At 37.9% G+C, this 21,443-nt stretch overlaps 1 protein-coding gene across 3 annotated transcripts; it reads right to left on the reverse strand.

Annotated features, from left to right (window-relative positions):
* On the reverse strand, positions 1-12,522 carry LOC120291215 (disease resistance protein RPV1-like). 3 transcript variants are annotated; one of them, XM_039308286.1, is made up of 5 exons: positions 12,153-12,522; positions 9,732-9,842; positions 6,085-7,195; positions 5,609-5,884; positions 1-1,712 (listed from the first exon to the last, which is right to left on the reverse strand). In XM_039308286.1, exons 3-5 carry the CDS (start codon positions 7,093-7,095, stop codon positions 363-365), a joined length of 2,637 nt encoding a protein of 878 aa, XP_039164220.1. In that variant the 5' UTR covers positions 7,096-7,195; positions 9,732-9,842; positions 12,153-12,522; the 3' UTR covers positions 1-362. The 3 variants fall into 3 exon arrangements, with proteins under 3 accessions (XP_039164220.1, XP_039164218.1, XP_039164219.1); XM_039308284.1 differs by having other exon boundaries at positions 9,732-10,250; XM_039308285.1 differs by lacking the exon at positions 12,153-12,522 and having other exon boundaries at positions 9,732-10,923.
* Between the last annotated feature and the right edge of the window lie 8,921 nt (positions 12,523-21,443).

The raw sequence follows: 21,443 nt of genomic DNA on the forward strand, positions 1-21,443 counted from the left end.
TCGTAAAATGAGCCCTTGTATTAAACAAACCGTTGGACAAAAAATCAGGAAAGAAATGACTAACCTTTCGATGCACAACAAAAGTGGTTATCCTGAAATATAAGTTGAATCACCAGTACCTAATAAATAAATTTATGACTTCACGATGGTCCGAATATAATCACAGGGAAAGTATTCTCGTTTCATAGCATTCATACCAATTGTCTTCTCAAAGTGATGACGGAACTGTGTGTTTTCTATGATTGAGAGGAGAAAATCATAAGCTTTACATTCATTGCTTTGATGACAAATTCCTCCAAGCCTCAAAATTCAGGATTCGCTAACTTTGAAAGCATTTTCCATGTGGTAGTTCTTTAGCTTCTTCAAGTTGGATCGATCAGGTAAGCTTGGTAAGGAACTGCAGTCTCGATGGCAAGATTTTCTAGTGATTCCAGTGCATCAACACCTTGAATCTCAACCAGTTTCGGACAGTCCCAAACTGCAAAGTCCTTGAGATTTGTAGAGTTAGATAAGTTGGACAATGTTTGAAGGAGGGGACAATTCGTAATCAACAAGACCCGTAGATTCTCCAAGTCGGAAAGGTCAACAACTTCAAGAAGATTGCAATTGCGAACTGTAAGGTTCCTCAAACTAGAGGGGAGCTGTCCAATCTGGTACAGGTTCTTGCAGTTGATGAGTTGAAGTTCTTTCAAACAGCAAAGGCAACTCAAATATGAGCTCATGTTGGTGATATTTGGAAGTCCCAAAATACAATATGGGCTGTAAGTTCCCACTTTTGGAAGAAGGTAGGGGTCAATCACTGTTTTAGGGCGAACAAATTTTTCAGGATTACTTTTGGATCCTAAAAATGCGAACCGATCAGGATCACTTTTGGATCCTAAAACAGTTACCCTTGACCCATAAGGATTGCTTTTGGATCCTAAAAATGTGAACCTATCATAATTACCTTTGGATCCTAAAAATGTGAACTCATTGCTGAAAAAGAATAGTTCCAGATTTTTTAAGTTCACAAGATTGGAGATCTTTGGAGCTTTATTTGTGGCCCTCGAGGACAGACATAGACTTACCAAACTTTGGGGAAGCTTTGGTACATCCTCTACACAAGTTTCTGTTAATTTCAAAATCTTCAATGAAGGTAGTCCACTAATATCACTAGGAATGATAGTTAGCCGCAAGCAATCCTCTCCATAAATCTCTTCAAGTTTCTCCAACGATCCAATTGTCTCGGGTAACTTTTTCATGTTACTTCCGTTCATCTTCAACACTTTCAAGCTATGTAGATAGACAATAGTTTTTGGCAACTCTTCAATGGCCGTGTAGGAGACATCCAACTTAGCTAAAAATTTCAGTATCCCAATCGAGTTGGGAAGTGTCCTTAGCCTGGGAAATCCACAAACAACCAAGCACTCAAGATTTACAAGTGCTTTGATTGGGACTTGATTAATGCTTCCAGAGAATACATAGTTATCTATGAGCAGCTCAGTCAAAGCTTCCAGAGAACCTAGTTCAACCGGCAACTTTTGGAGAAGAAAACATGCATTTAGATTCAAGTGTTTCAGACATTTCAGATGACCAATGGATCGATCAATTAGTAGCAAATTCCTACATCCCTCTAGAATCAATTTTTCTAAGGATGTAAATGCAGAGAGGTCAGGAGTTGTGCTTAACCCAAGGCAATTGGACATATTAAGGACCTTCAATCTCGTAGCCACCTATCAAATGATTATGCATATTCAATGAGTTTGCCTTAAAAAAAAAATTGCTGAACATAAACAAATAAATTGACTAAGGAAGCATTTCGCCAAAAGTAACTTTACAAGTACCCCGTGCATATGCATTCCACTCACATAGTTGTGGTCCCGTTTTTTAATTGATAACCATATATATTTTATCATCAAATTTAACTTAGAAGTACTTTATATATTATTTGAGCATAATAAATCTATATGGAGTTTAATGTTTCTTTTAACACATTAAAATAAGGGCAGTAGCTTTTTAAGAATCATATTACTATATTTTCATACTAGGATTTTGTTAAAGGATGCATGCAAAACACCTAAGTGAAGAATTATTTGTTGGGAGTGTGCTTTGCCAAAAGAGATTGCTAAGAGGGAGCTCAAGACTTATCTTTACCCCAAAAACTTAAGCCAATGATGTGACATTCCGAATTTTTTAATTCTACTTTCAATTAAATTAATCAAGCCTTTCATCAATGCGCCTAAAGTGCTGTTTTTAGAATGGATCACTCTTAAGATAACTAGATTATCTGAAGAAGGTATTAGGAGATTTTAATGCAATAGACTTGAGAATTCAACCATGAATCGATTACTCGACCGTGCTCATCTACTGAGGTCATTACAGCATAGTTATAAGTCGATTAGAAATCAGAGATAGATTAGTCCGACTGAACTGTGTGGCTAAACGTGGGTGATTCCACTAAATTATAAAATTCTCGTTGACCATCATTAGATTGATTTTTCTATCATTTTGGTACCCTATGTCCGTATATGAATTCTTGAGATTTTCATGACAACCGAGAGTCGCCAATATGTCAAAGAGGTTCATTGTGGCTCGAAGAAAATCAACCATGGGTAATTTGCACTAAAAACTTCTAAAAGCTACCCGGTAGCTCAGGTTATGCTAAAATCGTGACAGATTAAAATTAACCCCAAATTTGAATCCGATTTCAAAAATTGAAAGTTCTGTCATATCACAAGTCATTTTAGGAACATCAACTTAATTTCCGAAAATTTTTCTGAAAACGAACTTTTGGCGGAAAAAGTCAAGATATGGCCGTTTTCGACCGGAAAAATCAGATGACCATTTTTTATTACGAAATTGGGATGCAAGTGGGATTAATTGGTGAGGAAAAATACTAATTTGATTGTGAGTTCGATGACGGAATTTATAGAAGCCGAATTGGATGGATTCAAAGAGAAATTAGGGTCCAATTTGAAGGAAAATGTGTGAAATTCGAATGCCCCCATGGACCCAACTTGTGGACCTCTTCAAGGCTTCTAGAATGGGGTTTTTGGTCTAAAATGGTTGTGCAAGCCAGTTGGGTTGTGGTGGAGCCCTCCAAGGGGGACAAAGAGATGAGATGAAGCCATTGGTGCCCCCCTCCAAGCCAAAGCGGTCCCCTTGCTCCCTCCTTCTTCCCCACTGTTGAGTAGCTCCCTCCCCAGCTCCTTGAAGTTTCAAAATTCCAAGAAGATCGAGTGAACAACCAGCTGAAGTCGCCGCCAACCCATCGGACCGCCACTTGCACCACCATCACGCCCTAGAGCTGTTTGTTGCCCACCTGCTCGCGCGCCAAACCAATGCCTCTTAGGCCGTTGTTCCGCCTCAACCATGAGCCCAAGACATCCCTGGGAGCTAGTCGCAGTTCCCTTGTCGTTGCTAGACCCACTTTGCCGCCAGCCTGTTGCCGTGAAGCCCTGCTACAGCCTCGCTAGTCTTTGCTCACTCAAGTCAGCCATTGATCGAGCTTCTCTTGGCCCAAACTAGAAATAAGATTAATGGGTTTTCCAGTTGCTGTCGGGCCCATTTTCAAGGCTTTCCCGACTCCGTTTGGCAAGCCTTATTTGGAGTTAGTCGAGCCTCGCCGCGTCCCCGTCGTTTTGATCCGAGCGGATCATTAAACAAATGAGTTTAATTCACTAATCCATGTTAGTAAGTTAATGACGTTTAATGGTTGATTAGTTTAGACTAATTATGGATTATATGGATAGTTATAGTAGATTAACAATTTAATTAAGTATTATTGCATGTTAGGTGGTTAGAATAGTGCAATTAAGGCCTAGACAGTTCTAGTATTTATCTAGAGTACTTTGGAAGTTTTCCGGACTCGTCTCGGCTTTTAATTAGGCTTCACGGGCCTAAGTTCTATTTATTTGTATTAATAATTAATTTTTGTAATTAATTAATTAATTGAAATTAGATCGGGATAGTCGATAACCAGAATTTTGTACTGATTGCAATGGTGTGATCTGTTTATTTAATTGAGTTTTAATTTGTGCTGATTGTGTATAATTTGCAATTTTGGGAATTTATTCCTAAATTTATTTAATTTCAGTAATTAATTGGAAAATCACTGGGCGTCGATTTTACAGTGCCAAAAGTGGATTTGTGAACTGTTAAAAAATTGGTGGAATTTTCAAGTGGCAGAAAATTATATTTTGTCTAAGACCGACTGTATACCCACACACGATTATTTTTATTAGGAATGATAAAAATGGTGATTTGATTGATATACTATATCAGTATTGCGGCAGCTTCTGGCGAGCTATATTATCTATTGAGGTAGCTTCTGGTGAGCATATTTAGTATACTATATATATTATACTATCTATCAGCTGAGGTCTTGATTATGATCAAACTTTATATATAGTATTGATTGATATAACCAAGGAATGGTCTCGTTGACATAAAATCGACTAAATCGATTGATCATATTTGATTTGTATACTATATATCGACTATTGATAAGACAACTTCTAGTGTTTGTGCTTAAGCTTTAGGGCGTATTTTCTTCCTAGTTAGGTCTCACCCACAAGTGGGATGCCCCATCGAAGGTTACGAGCAAACATCTTACATTTTGGTAGCCCTAGAGGCTCGCCCGGTAAGGTTCTCGGGATGGTCTCACCCACAAGGTGCCCCATCGAGAGGGGTCTCATGGTATCGCCCGGGAGTGGCCGAGATACCTCTACCTCGTATCTTCTGGAGGTGGTTTTTGGGAAGGGTACTGCAGATCTACCTAGAGGTTCAATAGTATATGCGATAGACCCAGATCTTGAAGAATCAGAGTCCCCGGTGTATTTTATTGAAGGCTCTAGTTGGAGTGTGGATGATGATGGAGAGATGACGAGGATCCGTAGTCTTGTGAAACCCCCACCCCTTGTTTTGTAGAACTTATATATATATTAATTAGTTTGTATTGTATATATGATTGGTTGTGATATGTATATAGAAGTGTGATGTTGATTTTCAAAATTATAGCCTTACTTTTTTATCCCATTAATTGGGGTGTGACAAATGAGTGATGGAGTTGCGGTGAGAGTTGCGGTGAGTCTCCTCCTCTTCAATATTGATGTGTTTCAGTATAGTCATAATCTTAGCTCCAATAGTAGATTCAATTGCAAAAATGGGTGTTGTAGCTTCATAATGTGTTTGCAAATACTTCATAGCTGTAGCTATTTTAGAGCTTTAGCATTTTATGCCTCAACGCACTTTGATATATTACAGTAGTAAGATATGTATTACTAAACGCTAAAGTCATAGCACTCTACATCACACTTACAATACGGTACAACTATTGTTTAGTTGCAATTTTACCATGCGAGATTTAATAAATAGAAGGTAAAGTAATTGTTTAATTCAATATACCTCTAACTAGATTTAGTGATTGATTTTGAAAACATTCAAAGAAGTTGCGATCTGCAGTGCAGAATTGGTATCTTAGGCACGTTTTTAAAGAGTTGGATTTCTTCTTTTATTTCAATTTAAAACCCCAAAAAAAAAAAAAAACAATTCTCAACCCCTTGCAATGCACGAGCTTGTGTGGGGAAAAAAAGGTACACGTATATTGTAACGTAAAAATTTACCATACCTGAAGTTGAATCCAACCGTTCCAATCTTCTGTCATTTGGGTCCGCGATAGGTCAAGGATGAGTAGATTTTTGGGGCAAAAGTTGGTTGCTTGCAAATATAAAGGGCAATTCTTCCAAGAAAGCCATCTTAGTTCTGGAAAGAGATCCTTAAAATTTCCGGAGAGGTTTCCATTTATCATTGCGAGAAATCTTATATTTGGCACTTTCGTAAATTCTTCTGGTGTCAAAAGAACTCCGTCAAAGTTTGCACAAATCGCTTCAATAGTCTCAGTTCCCTGCAACGATGGCAAAAAGTTTCTCATTAACCTAGGCAAAGTGTGCATAGCTTTCTGCACCAGTTTTGGTTCCATATAATTCCAAAATGGAGTCTGTTCATTGGTGACCTTCTAGTGAAGTACGAAATAAACTGGAAAAAGAATAATTTTAGACAGATTTACGCTATAAAAAAGTAACAAGGTGCTGCACTTAGCTTTACCTTCTTCCTTATCATCATATCCAATGCTTCTTCATGATTCCACACCCGAGACCGCTTTCCTGAATCTTTGCAATTTTCATTACGTACAATGCCCTTCCCTAAGTCTTTAAGCTGGTCATGCATCCATAACTCATTCTTTACTCCAACTTTTACTAAGGACATCAAAAGTAGGACATCAATCCCTTCATCCGGAAACAATCCACAGTCATCCCATATATAAGTTGCATCTCTCTTATTCTCTCCGTTTAGGAAGCAGGCAATATCAAGAAATAGTTGCTTTTTTTCTTCATCTAAAGCCTCATAACTTAACATTAACTTTTTTTCCACATCCTCATGAAGATGGCGTTCCATCTTTTTGAATGTATCTTCCCATGTTGCTTTTCCTTTTTGGTATAAAAATGAACCCATCACTTCAATAGTTAATGGAAGCCCGCCAGTTTTTGCAGTAACATTCTTAGACAAACTAAGAAAGTCACTTGGAGGAATGTTCATTCTAAATGCATGCTTGCTAAAAAGTTGTAAAGATTCTTCACTATTCAGCTCTGCAACTTCGTAAGTCAAACCATGGTCAAATTGATCTAGAAATTTGGACAAAACATCTTTATCTCTCGTTGTAACCACAATTCTACTTCCTGAACCAAACCATTCTCTTTTTGCTGCTAGTGCCATTAGTTGGCTCCTATGGTTTACATCATCAAGGAAAATAAGAACTTTTGTTCTTTTAAATCGTTCTTTGATCATATTTATCCCTTGATCGATGCTAAAAATCTCAATACTTTTCTCTTGAAGGATATCATGTACTAGTTGCCTTTGCAAACTTAGAAGACCGGAATTTGAACTTTCTGATGCTTGTCGTACATCCGAGATAAAGCTACAACTTTCAAAATTAGTAGACAACTTGTGATAAATGACCTTGGCAAGAGTTGTCTTGCCTATACCGCCCATTCCCCATATTCCAATGAGCCTTATGTCCTCGGATTCAACACTCAATAAATCTATTATTGCATCCATTGATTGGTCGACACCGATCAAATCATCAGATAGATGTATTGGGGAGACCTTAAGCTTAACCAAAAGTTTACGAGCTATTAATCGTGTGAGTTCTCCATGGCTGCATGTAAGTAGAAATAGCATAATTAAGTGACCGTCATATAAAAAACAAGCATGTGTATAGACAAGATCATTCGATGATGTAAGCCACAAAACGTGGGACATAGAGGGACAAAGATAATGCATGAGTTTCCGAATTGATTCAATCATAGTGATAGGATACAATAAATTTTTAATGAAGGTGATGACAGAGAGCAAGAAGTTTTACATGATTCCTTCTAATATTCATTGCACAATTAAGCATAAGGGAGCATGGTTTGGGTGGCCCGATTCATAGCTGGAACTAGGATTTTTATTTTTGTTTTTGGGAAATTTGGAACCAAACTAGTCAATCCTGCAACTGGCTTGGACCTCATAACACAAACTGGTTGCTTTATTTGGGTTTTGTAAGTTTTAGGACTCAATTGTACTTTTGTAATAAGTTTTAGAATTTTCAACACATTTATCCCTAAATATGCATAGAGCGGTTTAGAGTCATACCTGTCCAAAAACCAAGGTACCTGAATACTATAGAGGTGGAAAGAAAACCTAGGAGGATTGACCCAAAACCTGACCAAAGCATCTAGTTTGTGCTATGAAGCTTTGTGTTCAAACTGCTTGGAACACATTATTTCAATGGGTCCTTCCAAGTTTTGATTCAAATCAAAATAGAAAAACTGAGCCTTTGAAATGGTAGAAAATATGTATTAAATCAGATTTGCGGAAAGATGCTCTACGGTACCAAAATAGATGGAAAAAGTAAACAATCTACAAGTATAGTCCTTTAAGTGTGTCAAACTGCTGTAGAGAGACACATTAGTAACAAATACATCTAGTAATATGAGGTCGCCTTGCCATGATGATACAACATGTGATGTTGATTATGGCGACATGATTTTCCACCATTGAGCACACACTACCTGAAGAGAGCAAGAGAGAGATATAGGGCAGCCACGGATGCTGTTAGGAAGTTTGGTAGTTCTCAGTGCCAGTAGAGCACGCCAACAACCACTATTGAATTTGCAAAAGTGAAAAGTTCAAACAAATCTGGCGGTCCAGTGGCGACCCTTTCAACATGAAAGAAAGAGGTAGGGGTTCAAATCCCCACATTTTCAGGGGATTGGGTTGGGGACAATTTAGTTTCAAGAGTGGATTTCGATTCCCAAACCCTACAAGAAGGCAGGCTAAAAGTTTGAGAGTGAGAATTAGAGTAAAAATGGAGTATGACTGATCAAAAAAAAAAAAAAAAAACTAGCAGAAAAGGAAAAGAGGCAAAGAAGATGGTACTGATAGTGAAACAAAAACACACCCGCACAGAACCATAAATTTTGGATTGCTATCTTGGGTGTCATTGGTCCAAGCTAAATAGATGGCATTCATGGCTTTTCAGGCCATTTTGAGTTTTTAAGGAACTGATCCATTGACAGTTCTATCATGTTGAATTGGTACTTTCGAGGCTCAAATCGGAAAATGAATTGAATCCTCTTGGTTCTTAGGCTTTGGACCATGAACCTGTCCGATTCTTCTGAGAATTGACTTTGAACTGGACTATTAAGTCCAATTCCAGCTGTTTCCCTAGTTGAACTTGAATTGTTGCTTGCCCCTACTTATGGCCAAACCCAAAATTAATGCCTAAATGTAGAGAAATTAATAAGCCTCGCAATATACTTAATTCGATAAGGTCCATTCGATAAAATGTCAAGATTCATAATAATACAATTTATCCACAAAACCCATCAATGGAATATTTGAATGGCATATCAATTGTGAATTTCCGATAGAGGGATGACTTGAGACATAAAAGGAAGTTTACGTTTGAAAGTTCCATTGGCCAAAACTACTTATAGCTAAAAGATCAAAAGCAGAACCACTGGGATTTACTCCGGTAGCCACCCTTTCAATATCGAAGAGAGAGGTGGGGGGTTCGAATCCCCACCTTCTTAGGGGTTAGGGTAAGGATGATTTAGTTTCAGGTATGAATTTTGACTCCCACGTGCTACAATGATACATGGCAAAAGTCTGAGAGTGAAAGTTAGAGTATAAATATAATACAACCGACCAAAAAAAAGATTAAAAAAAATTCCAAATCATCTCTCATGTAGCACGCAAATCAAGAGGCAATTTGGGATTCTTACAGAGGAAGATCAGGATATGAGTCCATTAGAGATAGAGATGGAATTCAAGACAAAAAAACTCAACATCATCCACAACTCAAGACATGTCTCTGAAGACAATTCAAGCACTTTGAACAAGAATCATTCAACATCAAGCAATAAGTCCTTATGGTTTTGAAGATTCCCCGTGTTACACTTTCACTTAGGTTTTAAATTTCAAATTTAAATAGGTTTAGAATTCCTAGGTTCAATATTTGTCTTTGATATTTTAAGAAGCCATTGATTGGTTTCTGGTGATCACATTTTAAAAGAACATGCGGAATGGGCTGAGAACAAAAGAAAAAAAGAAAAAAAAAAAAAAAGAAATTGCTTCAAGTTATAACTAGTATTCGAGTAAAAGAAATCGAGAAAGAAGGAAAAAAGGAGTTGAGGGAGTTAACATACCCTATGTCCTTGGTGTCCCATCCCTTGATTTTAGCAGCCTCTTTGAGTGCCTTCCGCCAGAGGCGCACTATCTCAGTCTCATGTTTTGGCTTATGTTGAGTTAATTGATACCTATACACATCGGTTTCAAGTTTCACGTCAGCAGGTGTCACATCATAGAAAATGGGCAAAACCTCTAGTTCGTTGGTTTTCCTGCGCTCCATCATGTGTTTCAACTCGCGAAGGCACCAACTACTAGAAGCATAACTTTTGGAAAAGATAGGAATGCAGATTTTCGAATCATTGATGGCCTGCAAAATTTCCAGACCAATCTCTTCACCAATGTCAATCCCCTTCTTGTCGATGAAAACATGTATACCCTTATCTAGCAAGGCATGATAGAGGGAATCCGTGAAGTTAGCACGAGTATCCGGCCCTCGAAAACTTAAAAACACATCGAACTTAGCTCCAAATGTGTAGTGGCTAGTGGATCCTGTTTTTGAACAACTCCTTGTTTTCATCATAGCTGCGTCTACAACCCTTAAAAAATTCACAAAAGATTACAAGCTTGGGGTGATAAGAAATTTGATATTATGCACTTCAAGCAAGTTTATATCAATAGAATTATGGGAAATCAAGTTTTTGTTTCCATTACTTGTGTTGGGGAAGAACCGGATTACAAATCACCATGAACTAAACCTAATCTAGAATTAATGTCTCCCCTAAAACTAAATTGACTGAAATCAACTTAGCCCAAAAACAACCGGCCAATACAACCTTAAAATAAGAATATAACAACGAATTGATAAGGAGACAAAACCAACACCACCACCAAGGTTTTTCGTGGAAACCCAATGCGGGAAAATTGTGAATCATCCAAAAACTTCCACTAGTCAATAAGAATAGTACGATGTATACAATATTATTCTCTAATCACATATTAGAGGCTCAATATTAATAATACAACTGTAACTCTATTGAGACCTACCTTTTCCATTTGAAGAAGAAAAAAACATAGGTTTATGATTATTGCCTTAAAGTTGAGCCTACAACCCTCATTTAGACATAGGCTCTCCTAAGCTTATACTTCATGTGACGTTGGGTATTCAATTTAAGTTTCAAATTGACATTATAATGATTTTTTTAATAAGGAATCGTCACTAGTCAATTGGGATCGGTTAAAAATCAAGTAAGGTATGAAAGTATACTTCACTTTTTATGCAATCAAAGAAGTGTTTTTTTTTTTTTTTTGGTACCTAATTTTATTCATTTTAAGAAGATGTTTGTTAGACAATTTGGATTGATTTTAAACCTATCCATTTACGTGTGAGATGATCATGTGAGTGTGAATCATTACCCTATCAATTAGCAACCAATGAAGCATTAAATAAATTGCAAGAGAAAACAAGAATCTAACTAAGAAATAGGAAATATACCATTCCTAACCAAGCTAAAGGAAAACCACAATTAACATATTGAAAATGTGCACTCAAGAGTAATTGAAATAGAAATGCACAAACAACACCTTAACATTTATCCTAAGAACACTTGCACCCTATTTTAAAACCTTTAAGACTTGTTCAATTTTAAACAATTTTTTTTTTTCTTTTCAAGGATTTTCACACACTTTAAGAGAAAATTGCTCAAAAACTATTTTTAAGCTTTTCCTAATTTAGAAAAAATAAATAAATTTTTTGGAATATTTTTTAAGTTATTTAAATTGTTTTTTTAATCCTAGAAGGACCCAGGTGTCGGATCCTCGATCCGGTTCGGGTGGGACCGACCCGGGTTGCGAGGCCCTCAGCTGGAATGGGCCTGACGTGCGGGCCAGTCCGACCCAAAATTTTTAGCTAAACCCTTAAGAAACTAATAAACTAAGCCCGGCCCACAGAAAAAAAAAAAAAAAGTAGGAATTGCACTAAACCAGCCCAACTTGGCCAAGCTAGCCCGACCTGGCTCGTTCTCCCCTGTTTCGCAGCGTGCTTGCCGCGACGGAGACGACCGCAGCAAGGGACGCCGCCCGTCTCCATCAGAGGCCACTGGAGCGCCGCGGCGTTGCCAAGGCCTCAGCCGCCATCTCCCGACTGTCCCCGACAAACCGCCGTTTGTCGGGGACAGTACTCAAACCTGCGCTGGAACCCTCGACCGACCACACGCCCGAACAGTGGAGACAAAACGAGGGGGTGACGGGGGCTGGGGCTCGCATGAGCCGGACGGACGCGAGCTCCGGCCCGACACGCCCGAAGCAAGGTAAAACAGGGGCACACACAAAGAGGGCGAAACCGGGGGTCGGCCAATGTATGTTCCTACCCGGCTCGGAGATGACGAATGGAGGGCGAGCTTGACGGATCGGGCAACGCCCGTTCGTCTCGCACGCCTCCCAGCCGGAATCCTTGGGAAACGACCCAATCCGAGTGAAATCGAAAGGGAACCGTGACTTACCGGAGGCTGCTGGCTCAAGGGAGCGGCCGGGAGTCGTCGGACGATGCTCCGGCGTGGCCGAGCTGCCGGAGGACTCCTTGCTTTCGGTCTCGCTCCCTAGGTTTCTCTCACGCCCAATCTCCCTCTTGGCGGACTCCTCTCTCTCTCTCCGTCCGAACCCCACCATCTCTCTCTCCACCTCTCTTTCCTTTTAAATGGCCACCGGCGCACATGGCCTCGGCCATGCCAATTGCAGCCTGGCCCCCGACAGGACGATCACGCCGTGAAGTCCCTGCTCCGTTCTGTACGTCGTTCTCTTCTCTGCCGCCCACGAGCATGAGGGAAGAGAGGAATGGAGGAAGAAGGAAGGAATCTGGACCGGTGGAAGAAGTTAAAGAGAAGAGGCCAGGCCGGGCCGAGCTCGGGCGGAAATAAAAGGAAGAAAAAGTAAAAGAAATGATGGCCCGCCCGGTCTTTTCTTCTTCTTTTTTCCTTCTCTCTTTTTTTTTTAAAATAATTTTATCTTTAAAAAAATTTCTATTACTATTAATGAAAATGCTCAAAATATTGATAAACTATATAATTTAATGAAAATTATTTTTTGTCAAGAGTTAATTATTATTATAATTTTCTATATACTTAATGATTAATTAAATGGATCACCAAATATCAATAACTTTCTCACCACAAAGTGAATTAATATAAATAGAGTGAAAAAACCTTAATCGCAAGTGGACAATTTAGAGAAAGTTCTCGATGAAAAAAATTGTTGGTCTCACGAACAATATATTCAAACTTAAGCTACCATTAACGTTTGACTTTCGCATCAAGACTGCGAAGTAATGAACCTCGATTCCGCCCTATTTTTCTTTTCTTCCCCACGCTCTCTCGATGCTCTTGGTGGGCTCTCTCTCTTTTCTCCTCCTCCTCCTCCTCCTCCTGGGCACACTCAGGCACGAAGTAGCGACTTCCTTTTCATGTTGCTTTTGACCTATTGACTTTTTCTTCTCTTTTATCTTAATGTTAGCTGGGCCCACATAGAGGTGGATCCAGCCAGCAATCTGCGAAATGGCGATGGCTGGCCTGCGGCCTAACCAAAGTCAGGTGGACACAATTCAGTGGAAGTCGTACTCTAACTAAAAATGTGGGGCATCGTTAGTCAGGACACCAACAAAACTAAAGGAACAACATAAAGCACACTAACCCAAGTCAAAAATATAAATAAAAAAGGAAAGGAAAAAAAAAAAGAAGAAGAAGGCGTGACCATAGAAATTTCAGAAGATAAAGGCCGGTGCAAAAAGGTCCAGAGGCCGGAGGCCGGGACAGGGAATAAAAATCACGGTGTTATTTAGCAAGAAGATGGTCAAATTGGAGAAGTTTGATGCTGTGATCGTGAATACAATTTTGCTACCCAGCAATTTTGTAGTAATCGAGCTATCACATAGCGTGATCCATCATTATTATCCAGTGATCTTAGAATGAGATTTGCCCAACATGAAAATAATATGTTTCAGATGTATCATCCTAGAATATCTACAACCATTGGTGTGGCTTGTGTAAGTTTCTATAATGATCAAAAAACAGTGACTGACAAAGAAATGTCACTCGTAGATATACTTAGTCAAAATGATAATTCTAATATAGTCTTCAAAGCCATGGTTGGAGATGGGTTTGAATGGACTACTTTGTGTTCACATGTGATACGAGACCTGTTACAACTTATATGTTAGTTGACTCAGTTATGTTCTTATAGGTTTTCCCAGTTTTTTTTTTAACGCCTGAGCTGGAAGGGTGGGTCCAAGAAGCAAATGAGTCCTGAAAAATGTAACCTCCACTGTTGTATATCAGATCTTACCATGGATTTGCGGGATTGTTGCTCCAAATCAACAGATATAGATGTTGGAAATGGAACTAGCTCCGTTGGAGGGAGAATTTAGGTCAACGAAGCACATGGAGAGAGAGAGAGAGAGAGAGAGAGAGGACTTTACTGGGCGTCTTCTAAGATTACTGAAGAGCCGGCACAGCAAGAATCGAGGAAAGTGATGTTTGGTCAAGAAAAGGCACATCCGTCGTCGGCTAATCATCAAAATCCTCCTTAGCGACGTGGTGCCCTTGTATCAGAATACTTGTACATCACCGTTAGTTAAGATGTTGAGTTGTATTAGAAAAGTCCTACATCGGATAAATTATGTGATGTAAAGCAATTAATGTACCATATTGGCTCATAACTCATTAATTTAAACTTTTGAGTGAAGATCGGTCAAACTAAATATATTGATAGACTTGGATTTGGTTCTCTCTTGACAATCTCCTCTAGATGAAGGTAGTGAAGATTTTTAGTACATGTTCCCAACACCATTAAACATGTTCATCGTGTTTGTCTGAATCCTGCATTTGAATTGTTAAAGATGGCGAGTTTTCCCGAGGTGAATCTCCGGATCGCAAGATCCATGCACTTCTCCGTAGTGACCTCATACATCTTCCTTGGAAGGCAGTCACTATTTATTCAATGATCATTAAGCGAATGAATTGACGATTTCAAACATTACGAAAGTGAAAAACGTAGAATACTATAGATGGAGAAGTTTATTGTGAGAAATGAACGTGGCACGGTACAAAGTAATGCAATTAAACGAGCATTAGCCTTCCATAGAAGGCTGTCATTGTCTATTCAACTGGCATTAGCCACATGTACCGACGATTTCAGACAATAGGAAAGTGAAAAACTTAGAATACTTTATACGGAGAAGTTTATTGTGAGAAAAGAATCTGGCATGATACTACTGCAATTGACTCGATTCAACGTGCTCCAATATGGAAATGAAATCTTAGTCAGGCAAGATAATTTTTGCGGGGTGCCAATAAAAAAACGTGCTTAAAATGCCAAGCCAAACTGGACGAAGATACCTAATTTATGCCAATTAATTTTCCCTAATTAAGCTACTTGGGCAGCGAACTTGCTTAGACGTGGTAGACAAGGACCGCGATTTTTTTTTTTTGTTGAGATTTTGATTTTGATTTTTTTTTGGTTTTATTTCCTATTTTCCTAGACTAATGTAGTAGTTTGATGGATGGTGATTGAGTTGATAGGGATAAGATTGATCTGTCTGAAGAAATAATAAAAAAACAGAGAGTGATTAGATGCAGGTTTGACCATGTCATTACACGTTCTTGGCCTATGACGGGAGAAATTAAAGTAAGAAATAATAAAATGAAGAGAGTGATTAGACGCAGGGCTTGACCATGTCATTGCACCTTCTTTTCAATAAAAGCCAGAAAATTGGATATATTCTGTGTCCAAAATCCAAATGAATGCGAGATCGCTTTCAGTGACTTGAGAGGCAACTGAAATTCCATAGACAATGAAAAATGAACTTTCAAGTGGTGCGGACTCTTAGATGGCCGAAAATGACGTTTCTCGACCTCAGATACAATTTTTCAGATCCACATGCGTGGTCAAAATTATTGAACCTACTAACATTATAAAACAAGTAAGACGCAAGCCTAAGTCAGGTGAATGGTCCAAACATCACTGTTCATGCGTGGTGGTGTGAGATGTTCAATCAGTAATGTGCACACTAGGTTTACTACACATTGACCATATCAGCATCTTGAGAGTCCAATCAGTTTACAACACGTTGATCTCGAAAAGATGCGAAACAGGAGATAGATAAAGGGCGCCCCAGTAATCTTCCCTTTGCAAAATCAAAATCAATCTCCAAAGTGTGTGGTACAAGCATGGTAAAGAGGGTTAGCAACAAACTACGTAGGAGTGGACGCCACCCATTAGACATGAAAATAATGGTCGCGGGATGGATTTAGTAGCACGAAACGATATACTGGAAGACCCAAAAGGCATTGCTTGTTATTAAATGGTGAATTGCGAAGTGAAGATGCCTTCCACTCCAACTGTCAAAAGGACTTGGCCTCGGACATTGAGACATGCAGTATCTAAGAAAGTGGCAGATTTGGTACTGTTTTCCCAAAGATTCCCCAAATCAAGGTCCGCTCACTTAAGTAGACTCATCCGGACCAAAGCAAGTAATAAAAGACTTCATCTAGGTTCTCATACGGATTTCAGGATTGCTTGGATGTCAACAAGAAGAGGGTATCGGCGGTTATGAGGCAATAAAAAGATATTGTACCAATTAAGGATACACAACATGTGGGCACTTGGGTTTGCTTCCTTAAGAAGACTCGTCAATGAAGGCCCAGGTTGAAATGACCAAATGTGATAACATGTGATCTATGTATTATTGATTAGATGGTCACATTATAAAAAGGAACACGAAATAGACATGACTCAAAGCTAAAGTCTGACACTGCAAACTAAAATCATAATCATAGAGCAAAAAATTGGAGATAAAATAAGGTAAATGTTACGATTTGATTGAGTGTATTTGCCCTTCTTCTTTAGTCCCTTTATAGTTATGAGCGTCTAGCATGCCACTTTTCATATTTTATGACTTGTCAACCACATTTTGGACAATATGCTTATGAGACGTGTCTGACCACGATCTCCATTGCTTTTATATTGTAGGAATAACTTGAAAATAACCATTCCTGCACTATTCCCCGACTTTAACCGTTTGACATTATTCTACCATGTGCGTGTCAGTCGTTTATGCCACGCATCATGTCTCGAGGTTCTAGAGTCGAGGCATAAGAGTCTTTACTTCCCTTTTCCATGCTTGCATCATCATAATTGTCAGTGTCAATCTCGCGCATGCCAAAACTCCGACTGGCCAAACTTATGCCAATCATAACTTGGTCGGGATAATTTATTGAATATCATACAATTATAAAGTCGATATTTTCTTTGCTATGGTTATCTCACAAAGTCAATGTCTCTCTCAAAATGACCAACTCCTATTTTGGACCTTTATAGGTGTTAATCCCAACTGCCCACATAATTTCAGGACAGAAAGTACAAAGACAGCCCACATGACCAAGATGCGACGTATGATTAGGTGAAAATTAGTTAATAAATAAAATATGCAGATTTGGTGAGAAGATTCGACTTAGTGGTTGTCCTCAACTCAATGAGTTTAATATAAGTGATTATTTATTTGACTTGATTTTATTAAGGGCCCGACATCAATTGGATTCTTCTCTTTACAAAAGGTAAACATTTTCAAGGTTGGGCCATCAATTATATAATTATCAATGTTTCAATTGTTGCAAAACAATGGATTTTTAAGAATGGCATTTCTCTTCCTCGAAATAAAACAAGTTACAATTTCTTAATCCCTTACGCACTTTTTAGGATAAAACTTTTTCAGCAACCAATAAATAATAGTCATTTTTATATCTATTTTCCATCATTCTTTGACGTCTTGCAATGAATTTGTAATATAATTCTAGATATATAAATGAAAAAGGATGTCCCATGATCTATACTATTAATAAATATGTATGTCAATCTATACTAATCAAGTTGTGTATATCACTTAATTCGTGGAATAGATATTTATAGAAATCAATCTAATTTTCATTTTTACGAACCAAACACACTTTCAAGAGAATGAAAATGGAGAATTGGAAACTGTTTCAAATAAAAATATTTTCCGTACCAAAAGGCTGGAATCTACATTAATTTCAAGATTGAATTGAGGGTCGAGGATCATTTTTGAAATATTTTCCTTAGTCTTCATCAACCTCATGATAAAGTGCCACGCCCAAATTGGAATTAAAATTTGGCATGGTCAGGTTGGATTTGATCAAATCTCCCCTTCTACGTAACCCAAGAATTACTCCAACTCTTCGTTAATTTTGCAGGGTTTCGTGATGGCTCACAAAACATAAAACGATGGTCAACATCTCTCCACAGTTTAAGCAAAATTTTTGTCATTTCTTTCCTTCAAAGCGCTCCTATTTCTCGATAAGAACAAACTGACTTGCATAGGTAATGTCACCACACCAAGTAAAAATATACTCATTAACATCCCAAACATGTGCATTCGTTGTCATTGTCTATGATTGATTTAAAAAACTCAATTGTGGATGGTGAAATCAACATGTAATCAAATCAGACCATTCATGAACAACAGGAGAATACAATTCAAACACAACACGGATTTATTGTGAGAAATCAGGATTCGGTGTGAGATGATTTAACTCGAAGCTAACACATTTTCATCCACTATTTTGAAATCATGCTTTGAAGTTATAATGAAACATCTTGGTTATGACACGAAAAGACATGAGTAATTGCTATAACACGTTGCCAACCCGATGTCATGGGGTGCATTACATATTTTATTGTTGTTACATTTAGAACCAGTAAAGGTAGGTGCTTGCAGGAAAATCTATAAAATTAAAATTGTTGATATCTAAATTTTTGCTTTAAAATTATTCATGCTTTTTATCAAAAATTGGGATGAATTCACTGACAACGACTGAATTCAGTCCCTAGCCTAAAACATCGATCTTTTATAGTCTTGCATTCACAGTTCTTACTACATTTCTTTGCATTTAGTAACTACAGGCATCTTAGTTTTAGTACCTTGGACCTGACGTTAAGAATTTAAATTAACGAGGACATTAGAGTTCCCGAATCCTTCAAAAACACAATAAAATCAACCTTTTCTTTTCCCTCCGGTTCACACGTTCTAATCACCCACTTAATCTTACATTTCTTCATATTAAATAAGCTCCATAGGCCACCCACAATTTGCTGATAATTAGACAAGAAATTGAAGGAGAAATGGGCTGGAAATGAGAGCTAAAGCCTTGGGGATTGCAGCTAAATTGACCGTGAATTTCAATTGCACCAAGGACAATTCTCAGCTAAAATTTATGAGCTGGAAGAAGGCAGGATGCTGCAGTTTCTGCAGCAACTTCGTTGACCATCCAAGAGGGAATAAAAGGGGAATGGCGGGACTTTTGTGGGGCCTCCTTCACTTAATCCTCTCCTAAAGACCTTCAGTTTGCTGAGCGCGTTCGCCTATCTTTCTCATCATTCGAGGTAGAAGTCCTTCTATTCTTGTTTCATCCTTGTTTTTGTATCATCATTATGTTCCTCGAGTTCGAACCCAGTGTTGTTGCCAAATCTTGTTGGTTGGTTCCACCTTTATGCGGGTCCTAGCTAGTACATAAAATAAAAAGAAAAAAATCAAAAAAAAAAAGAAAGAAAGAGAGGTAATGTTTTTCGTGTGGGAGACCAAGGGCTATGAGTTGATAGGTTTTGTTCATTGAGAATCTCCTTCGAATTCTCCAATCTCGATTAATGTTTTTTTGCTCCGTTTATATTAATCCACTTTTATGGTGAGGAAATACGACTATATTGTTAATGTTGAGCCTCTAGTATACAACTAGGGACTAACACTTTGTGTATGCTATTATTCTTAATGATTAATGGAAGTTTATGCAGTTCATGGTTTTTTTCGCATTGGGTTTCCATATAAAACCTTAGTGTTTTTGTCAGCCTTATCTACTTATCATTTTTGCATTATATTTACTTATTGCGAGGTTATATTGGCTGTTTGTTGTTGAGGTTAAGTTGATTTTGGTTGGTTTAGTGGGAAAGATATTGATCTTGGATTGAGTTTAGTTATTAGTAAATTGTTGCCCCGATTCTCCCCAACAAATATGATGGCTTGCCTTGCCTTACTGGGCATCGCAAGCCTATCACCTTGGTCTATTAGTTGATCCACTTGGTCATAGTGTTGATTGTGTGTCATTTCATCTTTAGATCATGCAATTACTTTGTTTAAAGTCATTTGTCATGCCTTGAACCCCTTATCCAAACTTTGGCCATGAGTTTGCCTCGCTGGTTTGCTTGTTGCTTCCTTTTTTTTTTTTCTTTTTTTCGGTCATCTTTGCTTATTTTCATGTTGATGCACATTACTATTAGAATGGAGCTTTAGGCCTTAGCTTAGATGTTGTTTTGGTTGTCCATATTTGTATCTCAGTATAGGAGCACGTTATCGTTAAATTTGCATTGACTAGATTTGCTTGATTTTGATGGGCTATGTTGAGTTTTAACTTTCAATTAGAGATAAGGATATTTTAGACTGTGCACTTTTGTTTTAGGGTTTTTTGAAGAATATGTTTAATAACATATCAAAAACACTAACGTCCATATTATTTTTCATTTTGTTTTTTCTTATCTTCTTGATAGATCTTTAAATCTTGCGGCTCACCAAGTAGTTTTCAGAACTTTTGGATTGTACTCTCGTACTCTTTATTGAAGATAGTGAAACCCTCCTCTCTTTATGTGATATTTCCCATTTTGGGTTACCATGTAAATTTTGTGTCTCGCATGATTTCAATTTTACTTTCATCCTTTGCTACTTGTGCTTAGATTGGTGCATTTTTTGGCATTTTTTTGGCAACAACTTGGTATCGAAGTGAAGGAATTTCAGTCTTTTTTTTTTTGTTCAAGATGGCATCTATCAAGTTTGAAGTGGCATCCTTCAATGACCAAAACAATTTTGAGCTATGGAGGATCAATATGAATGTGTTATTGCATTCGGAAGGTTCAGTTAGAGCCTTAGGTAGGAATTATCCCGATGATATGACTACGGCAGAGATCAAGGAGATGGAAGAGAGGGTGCATAGCACCATCCAATTGTCGTTGTCTGATAAGGTGTTTCGTGAAGTTACTAATGAAGAAACAGTTTTAGGATTGTGGAATAAACTTGAGAGCCTCTACATGAAAAAAAATCTCTTACAATAAGATTATTTTTAAAATAGCATCTTTATGCACTAAAGGTGCAAAAATGTACTCTTACCAATAATATCTAGACAAATTTAATAAGATTGTTATGGATATAAAAAATCTAAATTTGACGTTAGATAATGAAGAGGAAGTTCTAATTATGTTATGCTCACTATCGAGCTTGTATGAAAATTTTGTGAATTATATGTTGTATAGAAGGAAATCCACAACTCTTGAAGATGTGAAGGTATCATTGAATTCTGAGAGATGGGTCCAAAGTTGAATCTGAGTAAAAGTAGTGATAAAGTCAATGGCTGAATTGTAAGGGGAAGATCGAATCATTGTGATAGAAGTGCAGTAATAGTAAAAATCATTCGAAGTCTCGGTCAAGTGATAAGAGTAAGTTGGAGTATTACTATTGTCATAAATTTGAACATTGTAAAAGTGAGTGTCCAGTGCTCAAAGCTCAAGGGAAGAACCCGATGGAGAATTCCGATTTGGCTAGTCTGGTGAAAATAATGAGTTAGCTAATGCAAACAGAGTTCTTACTATTTTGTCTTCAGATTTTTATGTCGATGATAAATGGATTTTGGATTCAGTATGTTCATTTCACATGTCCACATAGAGATTAGTTCCACATATATGAGAAA

Source organism: Eucalyptus grandis, chromosome 3, assembly GCF_016545825.1.
Source record: "Eucalyptus grandis isolate ANBG69807.140 chromosome 3, ASM1654582v1, whole genome shotgun sequence".
Lineage (NCBI taxonomy): Eukaryota > Viridiplantae > Streptophyta > Magnoliopsida > Myrtales > Myrtaceae > Eucalyptus > Eucalyptus grandis.